At 34.1% G+C, this 18,207-nt stretch overlaps 1 protein-coding gene and 1 pseudogene across 2 annotated transcripts in view; both read left to right on the top strand.

Moving 5' to 3' along the window:
- The window catches only part of MAP2K4 (mitogen-activated protein kinase kinase 4), a 127,032-nt gene that overhangs the window by 88,643 nt on the left and 20,182 nt on the right, over positions 1 to 18,207 (top strand). For both annotated transcript variants that reach the window (XM_064378289.1, XM_064378290.1), the window contains 3 exons: positions 1,114 to 1,233; positions 3,651 to 3,702; positions 6,519 to 6,646. In XM_064378289.1, coding sequence (XP_064234359.1) covers positions 1,114 to 1,233; positions 3,651 to 3,702; positions 6,519 to 6,646 — 300 coding nt within the window. The remainder of the gene's footprint in view (positions 1 to 1,113; positions 1,234 to 3,650; positions 3,703 to 6,518; positions 6,647 to 18,207) is intronic.
- On the top strand, positions 8,574 to 9,463 carry LOC105717720 (dynein light chain Tctex-type 1-like; annotated as a pseudogene).

Raw genomic sequence — 18,207 nt, 5'->3', positions numbered from 1 at the left:
CTCTTTAAAAGTAATAACACAAATGACTATTTAAGATAATTTTAAAAAAATTATTTTGATACTATTTTCACTTTTGTAAGGTACTTTGTAGTTCTCGTTCATCTGCGTATCCTATACTTTTACAGCTATAATCATGGTATTTGCTTATAGTCTTTATTTTTTCATGACTCATGCATACTTCTCATGAACTGTACTGTTTCCAAAAAAAATGATTTTAGATAATCTCTTTTATATTATACTATTCCCTTTTATAAGATAGTTCATCAGTTTCTAGTTTTGTTTTTTCTTTTTGTAATTTATGAAATATTTGCTTAAGTTACATTCCCAGTCATAGGATGATTCTGTAAAATGGTATCAACACATTTATTTCTATTTTATTGTCAAATTGCTTTCAAACTGGTTTAAAACAATCTATAATGCAGGTAATGTTTGAATGATTCAGTTTAATTATAGCCAGCATCCAGTCATTTAACAAGTATTTATTGAGTCCTTGCTCTGGCAGAGGTTACATTCTAATAGAGAATATATATGACAAACATAATAAATAAGTAAATTACACTTTAGAGGATGTTGAAGGCTTTACAGAACAGAACAGAGCAGGGTAAGGGAATGCTTGGTGGGATGACTTACACTTTATGTCAGTTAAAATGGGCCTCACTGAGAAAGTGGCATTTGAACAAGGTCTTGAGGCATAGAATTTACTTTATGTGTTTTTGTCTTTTTCCTATTTTTGTCTAATTTAAGACGTTTATATAATCTCTTAAGATTACTGTCATCTATTTTTATTAGTAGGAATGAATGGTTTTCTACATATTTCTTGTTTTTCAATTTTGGCAAAATTTGAAATTTATATAAAAGCATAAAAGTTTTCAATATAAAGCTGTCCTTGTCCATACAATTAAAGAGTGGGGAAAATTGGCTTTAATTACATTGTTTGTGTTTAAACCTGAGTACAATATTCTGTTGAGGGCTTTAGTAAGAAAACAAAAATTATTACTAGTTTGAGATTTGAAATAAACAAGAAGATTGTTCCTTTCTATTGTATTTCCATTTTAAGTAAAGGCAAGGTGATATATAAGATATATAAGAATAACAGATACTTCTTTTTTATAGGGCGACTGTTGGATCTGTATGGAACTCATGTCTACCTCGTTTGATAAGTTTTACAAATATGTATATAGTGTATTAGATGATGTTATTCCAGAAGAAATTTTAGGCAAAATCACTTTAGCAGTAAGTACCTGGTCTTTAAATTATTCATTGTATGTATAGTTATATAGAGATGCTGCTGGAGTTTTGAATGCACATATCTGAGTGTCACTCACAGTACCTTCCTGAAAATAATTTGTAGTTAATAACCAGAGATAAAGTCACTTCTGTGGGGTAGTTAATATAATAGATCATAATGGTCTAGATAAATACTGCCAATGTTCTTTTCCTTTGAATCTCAATGAATCATAACAGACTTTTCTTTAAATAAGACTAGAAAAAGCAGTTTTCTGTTCATTTTTTTCCGTTGCTTTAACTATTTTTAAATCGGTTATATTATCACACTTATCCTGAAATTAATCAGAATCATAGCAATCTCCTTGAAGCCCCATAATTGAAGTCCTTGGACAAAGTATGTTTACTGTGATTTAAGATTTTGGTTATTCAGTCTAAACTATTTAAAATATTGATTAGCAGTTTTAGGGACCAGGCTTACTACTAAATTTGGTTAATTCACTTTTACCAGAGTACCAAAAAAGAAAAAGGATATTCTTTTACATATGTGTTTATAGTTTTGAAAGTGAATTCATTGCTCAATTTGTTTCTTGCTCTGAATCTTTAATTTGGCAAATGTTTATATATTTTTTTTTCTAAAGAAAAAAGATAATTTACTTTTCATAGAGCAAAATTCATAAGATTCTTAGAAACTCCTGAGAATCTGAGCTAGCCTGTTCTGGGTTAGTTGATATATAAACTAAATCATATAGGAAGTTGTAAGATAGATACTTTAATTGCATGTAATTTCCTAGCTCTTCCTTACCAGCATACTCCCCCTCCAATGTAGTTCACCAAGATATATACCCTTTCAAATAATTTCATAAAAATATTTTATCATTTTATTTTTAAATTTTATAAAAATAATTGTATAAAAAGTAGCTAACTTAGACTACAAACTTATTCATTATTTAGCTGGGTATGTGATATTTCACAATTATTAGTTTAGCCATCTCTCTCCAATATATTAAACCAGTATTATCTTGAAACTTGTTACTATTCATAATTATAACAGTAGAAAAAATGATAATAGCTAATGGTTATAAATGCTTATTTGCACCAAACTGTTGGTGACATTTAATCTTCATAGCAACTCTGTGGTAAATAGTGTTACCTCATTTTTATGGATGATAAATCTGAAGCATGAACAGATTAAATAATTAACTTGCTTTGAAGTGTATGCAGTTATAAGTGGTAAATGATTTAAATCCAGGCAGCCTGATCCCAGGACCCTGCTCTTAACCACTGTATGACATGGTGGCCATGAAATTAGAATTGCAATACAAAGAATATATACTGTAAAAAATGATTTATTCCATATTGCCTAAGTTAAGACTTGGTGATCACCTTGTATATATATTAAGCACACACGTACAATTTGTGTTTAGTCTCTTCTTGGTAATTAATAAACCAGCAAACACAAAAGCATAGCTATTCAACAACAAATTTATGTGTTCTACATTTATTGTACCTAGCAGCTTGATGTCAGCAAAGACTTGACCTTACAGCACATGGTTGGCCTGTCGTGTAGTTCTCCCTTAGTTTGAGGGGTATCTCTGTTCCTTCCCTTCCTGAAGAAATGTATAATTTTCTGATCATGATCAGTGACCAAGCAACAGGATAAATTCTGGATAAATTCCCATAGTGGTGAACAGAGATACACTAGCTCTTCAAATATCACCTTGAAGGCTTAGCACCCAGTGAGGGTGAATGATTGTGAGGAACTGAGAATTTAGAAAACTTTTCATTTACTCCTGGACTTAGAAATTGAAATAGTTTTTGCTTTAAGTTGTTGTTACTCTTAGTTGAAATGGAACCAAGTCAGTGATCTTTGTTGTCCTATTTTTAAATTTTGAACATTTCAGAGGTCAGGCACAATGGTTCATGCCTGTAATCCTTACAGTTTTTGAGAGGCCAAGGCAGGAGGATCGTTTGAGCCCAGGAATTGGAGACCAGCCTGGGCAACATAGCGAGAACCTTGTCTCTACTAAAAATTTAAAAAGTTTGCCAGGCATGGTGGTGTTTGGGAGGCTGAGGTGGGAGCAAGACCCAGTTTCAAAACAAAAAGGAAAAACAAAGACAGGAAATTTTAGGTTGGAGATATAAAAAAAGATAAAATTTTAAATGAGTTATTAAATTATAAGTCTAAAAGTTACTGGGTTTTTTTGTTTGTTTGTTTTAGCTATATGGGAACATCATATAAAGGCAACTAAGTTTTTAGATCTAAACATTCAGTTTCTTTAGTTAACAAGAAATGACAGACTATTGAAATACTAAGCTTAAAATGTATGCAAAAGACTACATGGGATATTAATTGTAATAAACTGTTGTGCTGTTTGAATAAAAAGAAACAAATTGTTTATCCCATCTCTTCTTTTTCTCCCTAGACTGTGAAAGCACTAAACCACTTAAAAGAAAACTTGAAAATTATTCACAGAGGTGGGTATGGATTGGTATTTTTTTTAAAATAGAAATGAACTTTTTTCTCCTAATTGGTAAAACAGTTATTCAGAATTACAGTGTCACTGTATAAGCTTTCCTAAAATATTGCTATTTTTAGCAAAAATACTTTATGTACTCTAAAACTCTGTTATTACTATTTTTGGGGGGGATTCAATAAATTTTAGTCTAACTTAGTATGTTGGACTTACAAATTGAAATAGATTTTGCAGCAAGTTGTTATTACTGTTAGTTGTAATATAATTATTCATTTGCCTGATAGATAATTAATGTTTTACTACATACATATAAGGCATCGAGATGGTCCTGTGGACGTTCAGAGAATAATCCGAGGAATAGTACCCTCAATCATTTTTTAGCACGCTACTATCCCTGTTTAGTGTTTCTTCTTCACGTTAGAAGATGTTTCTAAATTGAGAGAAATGTTTTAATTAGTATTATAAATTGAAATTTCTCTAAAGCATGTTGTATTTGTGTAAACAGTGGTCTTGCCCTTATTAGACACACAGTTTAAACATTGGATGTAGTTGAAGGCCAAACCTAGAAAAGCAGTAACCCTGTGGGAATCTGGAATTTAATCCAGCAAATAGATGAAATGCTTGCTCTACTTACTACTGTGTTAGACTCAGGGCAATGAGGTGCTGGCTTTGAGGAAACACACCAGCTCTCACTACCCCTTAGCAAATTTGTAATGGAAAAGCCTAAGAGAGTACATGGCAGTGTGTGATTTAGCCTGACAATAAATAGGAAGAAAAGTAAAAGGTCAAAATCAAGAGAAGTGAAACATTTCTAATTCTGGGAAACAATTTCTAGTGGTTAAAGAAATTAGTAATTGGGCCATTTATTTAAGTTCTTTTAGTTTGTGGTTGACACTGGGCCAATGAAATTAGTTCATCCTGAACATCAGTATATTTTATTTTGTTTGGCTTAATGCTTGTTAGAAATAACATCATTTTCTCTTTTGGTCTAAAATTATGTACAATTATGTTCCTAAACAAAATTCTTTGTTTCTCTTGTAGTTCTTCTCGTTCTTGTCTTGATTTTTTCTTTTCTTCTTCATTAGCTGTGTTTTATAATTATGAGAGTGGCACCTTTTGGGCATTTGATAGTTACCTTAGGAATACTTACTGATCGCAGTAAAGCACCAAGGGTACTGCCTGGGGAGTGGTTGAATGAAAAATCTTCAGAAGTAACTTTATTTTTCTCTTACTAAATAAAATGATGAATTTATAGCTGTCTTTTATCAGTTAGGATCAGTTAGCTTTTTTGTTGGAGTCAGTGCTTTTGATTACAGGTAATAAAAATCCTGATAACTCTCTTTAAACTTCAAGGAAATTCATTATCTGTCATAATAAGTCCAAAGATGGGGTGGCTTAAAGGACGATATGACTAGGAGTCAAGCTTGCTCCTTTTGTTTCTGTCCTTCATGTGTTGACTCTGTCCTCAGGGTAGTAATAACTAGGGCAGTTCTCACTATCATATCTAGATGGACTGCCTCTTGAAGAACCTGTGCAGCTATATTGGGAGTGTGGAAACTTTTCCCACATCTCTAATACCTTTTCTTGGCTCATTCACTAGAAGTGTCTCATGCCCTTAAACCTTAAACCAGCTACCATCAAGGAGCACAAGACTAACCTTATAAAACTTATACCAGCCAACAGCTAGGTTTTGGAGGTGTGCATGTTGAGGAGAAGAGATACCTCAATAAAACATGGGTTCCATTAGAAAGTATGGATGGGGCTGGGCATACTGGCTCATGCCTGTAATCCCAGCACTTTGAGAGGCCAAGGCAGGTGGATCACTTGAGGCCAGCAGTTCAAGACCAGCCTAGCTAACATGGTGAAACCCCATCTCTACTAAAAATACAAAAATTAGACTGGCATGGTGACACATGCCTGTAATCCCAGCTACTCGGGAGGCTGAAGCAGGAGAATTGATTGAACCCAGGAGGCGGAGGTTGCAGTGAGTAGAAATTGAACAACTGTATTCCAGCCTGAGCTAAAAAGAGTGAGACTCTGTCTCAAAAATGAAAAAAAAGAAAGTATAGATGGTTAGGAATGGATGTTTGATAGGCCAACAGCTGTTTTAATGATAGTAAGAGATCTTTACTGAAGTTTTTTATGGGTCACCTTCTGAGTTACATTTAGATGTTTTCTGCATCCTGTATTTTAAAACCATATTTTTTATTCATTGAGCCAGGATAGTGACAAGGACATGGATAGAAGAACTGAGATATGGGTAGAGAATTCGTTGGTATGTACTGGTAGTGACTTGATTGTCAGTGAGCGAAAGGGATTTGACATTCTTTATATTTTGACTGTTATGCAATAAATCTGAACTAAGTAAATGAATTTGTAAGCCTCTTGATGAAAACAATTTAATGCCTAAATTTCTTGTGAAACTTTTTTTTTGATATTTAGTACTTAAGCACTGGTATTCAGAAAATTCTTTTTCTTTCTCATTTTCAGTAGAAGAAAACCATCGTTTTGTCTGTTTTTTTATAAATATGAAGATGTTAAGAGAAAAATCAATCCACATCTGTATTTTGTAGATTAATGTTTGTTAAATGACTTTTGCTCTTACATTTGCATAATTATAGTTATTAAAGCTACATGTTTAAAACATGAATAATTATTGTATGGGAGGAATGAAGATGTTTTACTTCTTATATATCTGAATTTAAAAAGTTGGCCGCTTATGTTGTCTAAGGTTTTTCAATATTTTTGCTTAAAGTGAAGCCTTATGTAACTTAGGAAGATATTAATTGTATACTGAATGGCATCTATCTCTTGTAGATATCAAACCTTCCAATATTCTTCTGGACAGAAGTGGAAATATTAAGCTCTGTGACTTTGGCATCAGTGGACAGCTTGTGGACTCTATTGCCAAGACAAGAGATGCTGGCTGTAGGCCATACATGGCAGTAAGTGATAAGTCTAGGCCTTCTTGCATGATAGTCATTGCACAGAGAGCCTGTGCTCTTTCGTGCTATAATTCTAAGGAATCTGCCATTAGTCATGTGGTTTTACAATGAAACTGCTAGAATATTTCCCTTACCCTAAGGCCCAAGCTCAGGTTCTAGCATCTCCACGAAACTTTGCTAAATTATCCCACTCAGCTCCTGTTTTCATTGTCTTGCTTTATTTCTCTTCCTTGATATTTAGCAGTTGTGGTCTTCTCTGATTATTGTTTTTTCATTATATTCATTTCAACTCATCAGACAGTTGGTAACTTCTCAGAAAGTTCCCAGCATCCCTTAGTGAGACAAATTGGAAGCCCTGAGTTCATAGCAGAATTCACGGTGTGACAGTCTGAAGCTATAGGTTTTAATATTGTTAGTCCCTTTTTCAGGGGTAGATGAAGCTCACCAACAAATGCAAAGGTGGAGGCCTTCGGTATTTTGCCACCTGAAGCCTCTTTTCCTGCAGAGAGACAGATGTACACTATCCATCCATAGATATCACACTCATCTTACCCTAGTATATTTGTATACAGTGTTCCTACAGCCTGGACTTTGATCTGTATTTTAATGGGAATTTAGTGTCTGTATTTTAAACATTCCCCTAGATGTTGATGTCTTTCTTCAGTGTTACCATGGTTCTTTGGGGACCAGCACACTATTCTAAATGTGACACATAAGGTGTTGTGTTTGTTTCTTGAGGCCTTCCTGCCAGCAGTATTTCTTTCTGTCTTTGTAGACTCTTTTAAACTAAAGATAACTTAGAATTGAATAAAATTTTTCTCTTTCTTTACTTGTTAGTTTCCTCATTGATATATATGTTTTCAAACCTAGTGCTATACATAATATAAAAGTAAGAATCACAGGCTAGATATTACAGGTGTTATATATTGCTTATGAATGGATAGGCTTAGTGCTACTAAAATTTCACACTTATTGCATTTTTTAATACCTCTTTGGTTTTGTTATATCTTTCTATATCACCTTTTATTCAGATGAAAATGTAAAAGGTGTATGTGTGTGTTTGTAGACACCTAACCTGTGTGTTAAGACCTTCTTTTAAACTTTCAGTTTTATGCATATTGACTGGTCGGGCAGATTCTTGATTCAGTTGGAAGACTGAATTTGTCTATTATGCGTTTATCATGATAACTAGGGATAAATGGCACAATAGTTTCAAAGGCAAGAAATAGAAATAATTAGACATGGAGCATTTGGAAAATGATGTGATTTACACATTTATTAAGGATATCCTGAGAATAAACTTGAAATTGTTATCTGCAGTTTTAAGGCTTGTCTCAGTACTAACAGTTACTAAATGCTTTTGTTGTGTTACACTGGCTAAGAATTATATTTGATTTAAACAGGCTTTAAAAATGCAATTGCAGCTCAGATAAAGTAGAATATTTTGAATTGAGCTTTTAAAGAAAGACGCAGACTTTCTTTAAAACAGACTTTCTTCATTCTTGTGCAGAGATATGCTTTGCAGGCCCAGGAGATATAAGACTTCTGTTTTCCTGCTGGCCTTCATCTGTGGAACACAAAGGCTGATAAACTCTGTGCCTCTAATCTTTACTGAACCAAATGAAATTCTTCTGTCCATTCTCGTCTTTCAAGGCCTATTTTGATAGACAAGAACTCAATGTTAATTCAAGTGGTTTGACTTTTCTTCATATATTGACAAAATATATCAGAGGTGTATCATTTTATTTGAGATTTAGAATTGTCTTTACAGGACTTAGGATTACTCTTTAGATTGTGCAACATAAAAAAAGTATATAAAATGTAGAGTTTATTCATAAATTTTTCCATAAACTAATTTCCTGTAAACATTTTCCCAACTCTACACCCTCATATAGGTATTCAGTTATATGTTGCTTAACCGTGGGAATATGTTCTGAGAAATGTGTTGTTAGGTGATTTTGTTGTTGTGCAAAATCATAGAATGTGCTTAGACAAACCTAGATGGTATAGCCTACTACACACATAGGATGTATGGTATAGTCTGTTGCTCCTAGGCTACAAGCCTATATAGCATGTAACTATACTAAATACTCTAGGTAATTATATCACAACAGTAACTATTTGTGTATGTAAATATAGAAAAGGTATGGTATAAATATGGTGTAAAGGAGGTAGAAAAGCAACGTGCCAGAGGTGAGATGGAAAACTACCAGCCTTCGGAGGAGACTGCTTTTGTTGTTGACGAAGTGAGCAAATTGTAAAAGAAGCTATAAAAAATGCATGGTGGTAACACTTATCAACACAGCAAAGTGAACCAGTGGACCACAAATGTAGCAGAACAAATGTTAAGCCAACCCACCAAGCTGGCTGGGAAAACCATTTAAATACATTGTGACCTGTGTAATTAGGCAAAAGGATGGAGCTGGAATCCACATGGCAGGTTCCTGCTTCTGGGACAGCTCTGCTGATGGGAGCTGCACTGTGCAGTGGGAGAATATAACCATGTACTGCATTGTTGGTGCCTTCAGACTATCTATTAGACCTCCTAGTCCAGCCTATGAACTTTCTCCTTTTGTCTCAACATTTCTAGTTCAGCTTCTCACACCAGCCATGAATTCAGTGAATTCTTTTCTTGTTCTTTTTAAGTGTGTTTTGAGGCACTCTCAAAATGTAGAGAAAAAAACCAAAAGACCACACTGTTACATGAACTGTGCACTGAAGTCAGATGACTATCCCTATAGGGCACCAGCAGCCTGCATTGCCACTTGTAACTCTGAATGTTTCTTTTCAAAGGTGCTAAAGTCTGAAATCTGCTAGTGTGAAACTTGTTCTGCTCTCTGAAATGATTCAAATACATGAAATTTCCATACTATATACTTTTGTTAGAATAGATTATTCAAATCTAAAACAAAATATGGTATGAAAAAATAAATAGTGGTTCACCAGTATAAGGCACTTATCATGAATGGAGCTTACAGGACTAGAAGTTGCTCTGGATGAATCAGTGAGTGAGTGGTGAGTGAATCTGCAGGCCTAGGACACTACTGTAGACTTTATAAACACTGTACACTTAAGCTACATAACATTTATAAAAATTTTTTTCTTCAATAAATTAACCTCAATGTACTGTAACTTTTTTACTTTATACACTTTTTAATTAAAAAAATTTTTTTTTACTTTTTTTGTATTAACACTTCAGCTTAAAACACAAACACATTGTACAGCCATACAAAAATATTTTTTTCTTTATATCTTTATTCTATAAGGCTATTCTGTTTACTTATTTATTCTTTTTAAGCTTTTCTGTTAAAAACTAAGACATCACCCTAGGCCTGTACATGGAAGGATCATTAATATCACTGTCTTCTACCTCCACATCTTGTCCCACTGGAAGGTCCCCAGGGGCAGTAACACGCAGGAGCTGTCATCTTCTATGGTATCAGTAGTGCCTTCTTCATAATACCTCCTGAAAGACCTGCCTGAGACTGTTTAAAGTTAACTTTTTTTTTTAATAAGTAGAAGGAGTGTACTCTAAAATAATGATAAATAGTATCATACAGTAAATACATAAACCATAACATAGTCATTTATTATCAAGTATTGTGTCCTGTACATAATTGTGTGTGCTGTACTTTTAAATGATTGGCAGAGCAATAGGTTTGTTTAAAACAACATCACCACACACGTGAGTAATGTGTCGACCTACGTTATGAGAGCTATGATGTCACTAAGAGAAAGGAATTTTTCTGTTCCATTATAACGTTATGGGACAACCTTTGTATATGTGGTCTGTCATTGACCAAAATGTTGTTTTGCAGCACATGACAATTTCTGTATGTGAGTATGTGTGTGCCAAACCACTTGAAGGTCACTTGCAGATACTTTGCATTTTATTCTAGACACTTCAGTGCATATCTCCCAAGAAAAAGACCATTCTTCTGCATAATCATAATCATGATATCATTACCACGCCTAAAAAAACACAAGAATGTCATAGTACAATTTGAGCATCCCTATTCTAAAAATTCAAAGCCTTAAATGCTCTAAAATTTGAAACGTTATCAGCACTAGTATGACCCAAGTGGAAAATTCACCTGACCTTATGTGATGGGTCACATTCAAAATGCAGGTGCACCACACATTGTTTATTCAGTGTTCCCAGGGTAAAAAAGACCCTCCTAGCCCCCTTTAGCTGCAATCTATCTTTTCCACACATGCCCCGATTTTCCCCACATAAGCACACCTACAAAGGGTAATAAAATGGCATGTGTGGAGGCCAGATGTGCTAATGACAAGTTTCACACTATGGCCCACATGGGACCAAGACGTACCTGCATTACTCACTGTATTTTTATTTTTTATTTTTCTTATTTTATGCTCAGTAGCGTAAAGATAATGTTGAAAATGTCAAATAGGCCTGCAGATATCCCTAGAGAAACAGCAGTTTGTTAAAGGGGAAGTGTTTATAGCACAGAAAGTCAAGCTGTTAGAGACACTGGACAATGGTGTAAGTATGAAATGTCTTAGAGAGAAGTGTGATGTTGGTGTGACCACCATATATGACCTGAAGAAACAGAAGGATAAACTGCTGAAGTTCTGTGCTGAAAGCAATGAACAAAAGTTACTCAAAAATAGAAAAACACCACATATAGCTAAAAAGGAAGATCTTAATAATGTATTGAAAGAGTGAGTCTGTCACCCACACAGTGAACACATAACACTTGATGGTATGCTCATCATGAAATGAAAATCTATCATGATGAACTGAAAATTGAAGGTAACTGTGAAGATTTAACAGGCTAATATAGAAATTTTAGAAAAAAACATAGCATTAACTTTTTAAAGATTTGTGGTGATAAAGCATCTGCTGATCATGAAGCAATGGAGAAATTCATTGATGAATTCGCCAAGGTTATTGATAATGAAAATTCAACATCAGAACATGTATAATGCTGATGAAACATCACTGTTTTGGTATTATTGCTCCAGAAAGACACTATAGCTGTTGAGGCAGCCTCTGCAGGATTTAAGGATGTGAAGGGCAGAAAACCTTTGACGGGATGTGTTAATGCAGTAGGCATGTGTAAGTATAAACTTATAGGAGGCAAAAGCTTGCATCCTCCCTGTTTTCGAGAAGTGAATTTCTTACTAGTCTATCATTATGCTAGCCAAAAGGCCTGGATCACTCAAGATACCTTTTCTGATGGGTTTCATAAACATTTTGTACCAATGCCTTATGCTCATTGCAGGAAGCTGGCCTGAAAGAAGACTGAAAGATTTTGTCATTCATTGACAACTGTTCTGCTTAATGCTGCAGCTGAAATTCTCATAAAAAATAATGTTTATGCCATGTGCTTTCACCCGAATGTGACTTCATTAATTCAGTCAGGTGACCAGGATATCCTTAGATCAACGAAGGGTAAATATAAAAATAATGTCTTGAACATCCTGCTAGCAGCAGTGAACAGAGGTTTGAGTGTGGAAGGTCTTCAGAAGGCATTTAGCATGAAGGATGTCATCTATGCTATTGCCAGCACTTGGCCAGCAGTGACTAAGACACAGTTGTGCATGCTTGGCATAACCTCTAGCCTGTGACTGCTCAGTGATGATGGTGATGATGAACAAGGTCTTGACTTGGATGGATTCCACATGTTAAAGTGAGAAAAAAATGATACCTGACCTCCTTTTATATGAACAACAACAACAAAAAAATCTTTAGAGTCTGTCAGTAAACTGAAAGAAGTGGCTATCAAAGAAGTTTTTATTACATAATGAAGCTTCAGTTTTTCATTACTGACCAATGATGAAATAGCTAAAATGGTTCTGAATCAAGGTAAATGTGATACTTAGTGATGATGAAGATGACATTAACACTGCAGAAGAAATGCTCATAGAAAAAGTGCACATTTTGCATAGCAAAAAAACTATCAACAGAGTAAACAGACAACCTACAGAATGGGAGAAAATATTTACAAGCTGTTCATCTCACAAAGTTCTAATATCCAGCATCTGTAAGGAACTTATAAGAAAGAAAACAACCTCATTAAAAAGTGGGTAAAGGACATGAACAGACACTTTTCAAAAGAAGACGTGCACGCATCCAACAAGCCTATGAAAAACACAGCATCACTAGAGAATTGCAAATCAAAACCACAATGAAATAACATCTCATACCAGTCAGAATGGCTGTTACAAAAAAGTCAAAACAACAGATGCTGGCGAGGTTATGGAGAAAAGAGAATACTTACATACTGTTGGTAGAAATGTAAATTAATTCAACCATTGTGGAAAGCAGTGTGGTGATTCCTCAAAAAGCTGAAAACAGAACTGTCATTCAGCCCAGAAGTCCGATTACTGTAATTGGGTATATGCCCAAAGGAATAGAAATTATTCTATCATAAAGACACATACACACATATGTTCATTGCAGCACTATTCACAATAGCAAAGACGTGGAATCAACCTAAATGCCCATCAGTGGAAGACTGGATAAAGAAAATGTGGCACATACACACTGGAATACTGTGCAGCCATATAAAAGAATGAGAGTACATCCTTTATGGGAACATGGATGGAGCTGTAGGCTATCCATTAATATCTAAGGATACATAGCAAACTAATGCAGGAACAGAAAACCAAATACCATGTTTTCACTTACAAGTGGGAGCTAAATGACAAGAACACATGTACACAAAGATCAGCAAAATAGACACTGAGGCCTACTTGAGTGTGGAACAGGATCAGAAAAAATAACTATTGGATACTAGGCTTAGTAACTGGGTGACCAAATAATCTGTACAACAAACCCCTGTGGCATGAGTTTACTTATATAACAAACCTGCATGTGTAATCCTGGGCCTAAAATAAAAGTTTAAAAAAATAAAAATTAGACTGGGCGTGGTGGTGCATGCCTGTAATCCTAGCACTTTGGGAGGCCGAGGGGGACGGATCACTTGAAGCCAGGAATTTGAGACCAGCCTGGCCAAGATGTGAAACCCCATCTCTACTAAAAGTACAAAAAATTAGCCAGGCATGGTGGCACATGCCTGTAAGCCCAGCTACTGAGGAGGCTGAGGCATGAGAATTGCTCGAACCTGGGAGGCAGAAGTTGCAGTTAGCTGAGATTGTGCCACTACGCTCCAGCCTGGGCAACAGAGTGAGATTCTGTCTCAAAAAATATATATGTAAATAAAAAGGAAAAAAAAAGACAACAAAAAAAAGGAAACAAGCTCCCTCATGCCCCCATTCCCAAAAAAAGAAAAAATACTCTTTGTGAAAAGTGTGTAATGGACTTATTAAAGGGTTAGAGCAATATGCATTGATAACACAACAAGAAATCATGTCAGTTTATAAAGATGAAGAGAGACTTTTAAGACAAAAACCATTGTTAATGAGGCAGATGACTTGGGAGGAAACATTTTACAAAACCATCCAGCAGAATACCTCTTCATTACTAGAGGACCCACTTCTGGTCCCTCAAATGCTTTTGATGCTGCTTCTTACCTAAAAAAATAAAATACAATGTACAGTAGTCTTTTAATCAAAACACAGCATCATAGTTGGAGGCCAAAAGGCTGCAGCTGTTTGTTGTTGCTGCTGTGTAACAGCTGTTGCAGGTATTCTGGTGATGCTACTGTTCCGCTTAGTTCTCCAGAACTCATTGTTTTTCACTGTATTAATAATATGTCATATTTTTACTGTTAAGTATTTATGTATGAACAAGTATAAGACAATGATTGCTTGTTAATGGCATGTAAATTCTGATTCTGGAATGATGGTGATGCCCAACAACCACAGATTGTCTACCTGGGTGGCTGAGATAGTGACACTTTTGCTTTTTGGTGCTTCAGTTGACACAAACTTTGCTTCATGCACAAATTCATTTAAAATATAGTATAAAATTACCTTCAGGCTATGTGTATAGGTGTATATGAAACATAAATGAATTTCATGTTTAGACTTGGGTCCCATCCCCAAGATATATTATTATGTATATGCAAATATTCCAAAATTTGAAAAAAATCTTTAAATTGAAACACTCAGGTTTCAAGCATTTTGGATGAGGAATACTCAATCCATATTATCTAATATATAGTTCATACTCAGATTTCCCTTATGTTAAAAAAAAAAAACAAACCTGTATTTTTTAGCTGTCAATCCAGGGTCACATTGAGATTCCACACTGATTTTAGTTGTTATATTCTTTATTTTAGTATATACTGGGCTTGATAATTCTTTTTGTTATCTGTGACATTGGCGGTTTTGGAAGTGTTTTCGGAAAGTCTCACATTCTTAAAACATCTGATTGTTCCCTCATGATTAGATTCAGACTGCAGCTATTTCTAGACATGCATACTTCATATACGATGAGTGCTTTTTGTTGCATAACATTGCACAGCACATAATGGTTATTATTTGTAATGTTTACAGACATGGCTTTTTTTTAAGCAGTTAAAACAATTGCAAAATAGACTTAATTTTCCCAATTTTTTTCTACATTTCCCTCTTCCAATGAGTGATAATCTTTCATTTTCAAAGTGTTCTCACCTAGTATCATCTCATTCTCCCCTTCTGCCATGCTACAACATGACAAGACTTCTAAAAAGTCACTTATTTCCCCATCTTTTAGCAGCCTCTTATGCGTCTTTTGGTACTACAGAAGCCCATCTCTATTAGTTTGTAAGATGATATTAGATAATTGGTAATAGAAATAAGAACTTGTTTCCTAATGGTGCTTTCTGCAATGTGTTGATTTATTTATCTTGGGCATTTCCCAAATTTTGGCATAAACCTCTTTTGAATTATATACAGCCTATTAGTCATTAAAGTTTAATCAAGTTATATCAACATTAGGAAATGGTTGATATGCATTCCTGCTTTCATTTGGCAGATTTGATTTGTTAATTCTTACTCTTATTCTCGTTCTCACTCACTCATGCTCTGTCTCTCTCATTTCTCTCTGTCAGTGTCTCTTTAGTTTCAAAAGAACTTTATTCTTCAGGATATAATTTTTGTTTTCCACTTGTATACAACACTGAAAAAAATAGTATTTATTTCTTCCCCCTTGTATGACCATTCAGGTTTTCAAAATGTCTGGTAAAGAAATTGTCTATCAGCTTTTAAAGCAATTTTTTTGTTGTTGTTGGGAAGCTTTGGATTACTGATTCACTCTCTATTTGTTACAGGTCTGTTTGAGTTTTCTATTTCTTCTGAGTCAGTTATGGTCATATGTGTATTTTTAGGATTTTTTTTCCATTCCTGCTAGGTTATCTATTAACAATTGTTGGCTTACAGTTGTTCATAGTGTTTTATTATAATCCTTTTTATTTCTGTGAGGTATATAGTAATGTCTCCATTTGTATTTCTGATTTTAGTTATTTTCATCATCTTTTTTTGTTACTTAGTTTGGGAGATCTTTTCTGGGAAAAAACTTTATGGTTTCTTGGATTCTTTCTTGTTTTTTTTTTTTTTAATTTTTTATTTCATATATTTCTACTCTATAATATTTCCTTCTTTCGTCTGTCTTTGGGTTCACCTCTTTTTTTAGTTGCTTAAGGTATAAATATGTTACTTGTGATGTTTTTTCTTTTTAATATAGGTGTTTACAGCTATAAATTTCCCTCTGCATACTGTTTTTTTCAGAATCTCATGCATTTTGTTTTCTGTTTTTGTTTTTATTTATCTCAAAGTGTTTTCTAATTTTATTTTTTTCTTATTTTATCAATTTGTTAATTACATTAATTTCCACATATTTGTGAAATTTCCTTTTCCCTACTTTTACTAATTTCTAGCTTCATTTCACTGTGTTTGGGGAAAATACTTTGTATGATTTCAGTCTTTAAGAATTTATTGAAATATACTTTGTGGGCAAACATATGGTCTATCTTGCAGAACATTCCCTGCACACTTGAGAAAAATATGTATTCTGCTGTCATTGAATATAGTGTTCTGTATATAACTGTTAGGTTCAGTTGGTTTAAAGTGTTGTTCAGAACCTTTATTTCCTTATTGACTTTCTGTCTACATGTTCTATCCATTATTCCAAGTGGGGGATTTAAATCTCCAACTGTTACTATTAAATTGTATTTTCTCTTCATTTCTGCCAATGTTTGCTTCATATATTTTCCAGCTCTCTGTGTATGTTTTTAGTTGTTACATCTTTTTTTTTTTTATGAATTGGTCCTTTTTTCCATATTTAATGACCTTTTGTCTCTTGTAATAATTTTTTACTTAAAAATTATTTTGTCTAATATAACTGTCCCAGCTCACTTTTGGTTACTATTGCATTGAATATCTTTTTTCATTCTTTCACTTTCAACTTATTTGTGTGTTTCGATCTAGAGTGAGTCTCTTACGGGCAGCATACAGTAGGATCATGTTTTTTGTCTGTTCTAATCTCCCTCTTTTGATTGGAGAGTTTAATCAATATACATTTAAAGTAACTACCGTTTTCTCTATGTCTCAGTCATTTTATTACTCGTTTCCTTCATTACTGCCTTTTTTTCTGTTACTTTTTTTGTGGTATATCTTTTTGATTCCTTTATTTGTATTTTTTTTTTTTAGATATTTTCTTAATGATTATTATGTTCATTACAATTAGCATTCTAAATTTATAACAAGGCAGTTTGAATTAATACCAACTGAACTTCAAAAGTATACACACCTTCTGCTCATATTCAGTTCCACCCCTACATGTTGTCGTTGTCACTGATCCTATGTATGCAAGTTATGTATCCAGTAACATAGGTTTATAATTATTATTTTATGCATTTGTTTTTTAAATTATATAAAAAACACAAGAGGAGTTATAAACCAAAATACAATCATTATGGCTTTTATATTTGCCTATGTAGTTACCTTTATCACAGTTCTTTGTTCATATGGCTTCAAGGTACTGTCTAGTGTTTTTTAAAATATTCACTTGCTTTTTTCAACTCACAATCTGTTTATGTCTTCAGTTTTAAAGGACAGTTTTGATAGATAAGGAATCAAGCACATTTAAAATGGTTGTCTTTGGGGAGGAGGAGAGTGGGACTCAGGTGTCAAGTAAGAAAAATATATAAAATAAAACTATATCGGGATCTTGCACAGATCCATGGGGCAGGGTGCTGTGCACTGAGGAGTGGACAGCTTGGTTTTCTGCATCTCTCTTGAGTTTACAAAAGAAGTTTTAGGCTAGGTTCCATGGCTCATACCTATGATCCCAGTACTTTGGGTAGCCAAGGCAGGAGGATTGCTGAAACCCAGTAGTTCAATACCAGCCTGAGCAACATAACAAGACTCTGTATCTATAAAATGGAAAAATTAGCTGGGCATAATGGCACATGCCTTTAGTCCTAGCTACTCTGGAAGCTGAGGCAGGAGGATCACTTATGTCCAGGAATTTGAGGCTGTTAAATGAGTTGTGATCATGCCACTGCACTCCACCCGGGTGACAGAGCAAAACCCGTCTCTTAATAATAATAATAATACAATTTAGAGTATAATTATCTATAATCTATTCATAAAGGGAAATTTCTTGTCATTTTAAAAATGTAAATTAATCATATTTAACTGTTTTT

This window comes from Aotus nancymaae, unplaced genomic scaffold (assembly GCF_030222135.1).
Source record: "Aotus nancymaae isolate 86718 unplaced genomic scaffold, 86718_ANA_hifiasm-v0.15.2.pri h1tg000018l, whole genome shotgun sequence".
In the NCBI taxonomy this organism is placed as follows: domain Eukaryota; kingdom Metazoa; phylum Chordata; class Mammalia; order Primates; family Aotidae; genus Aotus; species Aotus nancymaae.
This window is presented reverse-complemented; position numbering and strand designations above follow the sequence as displayed.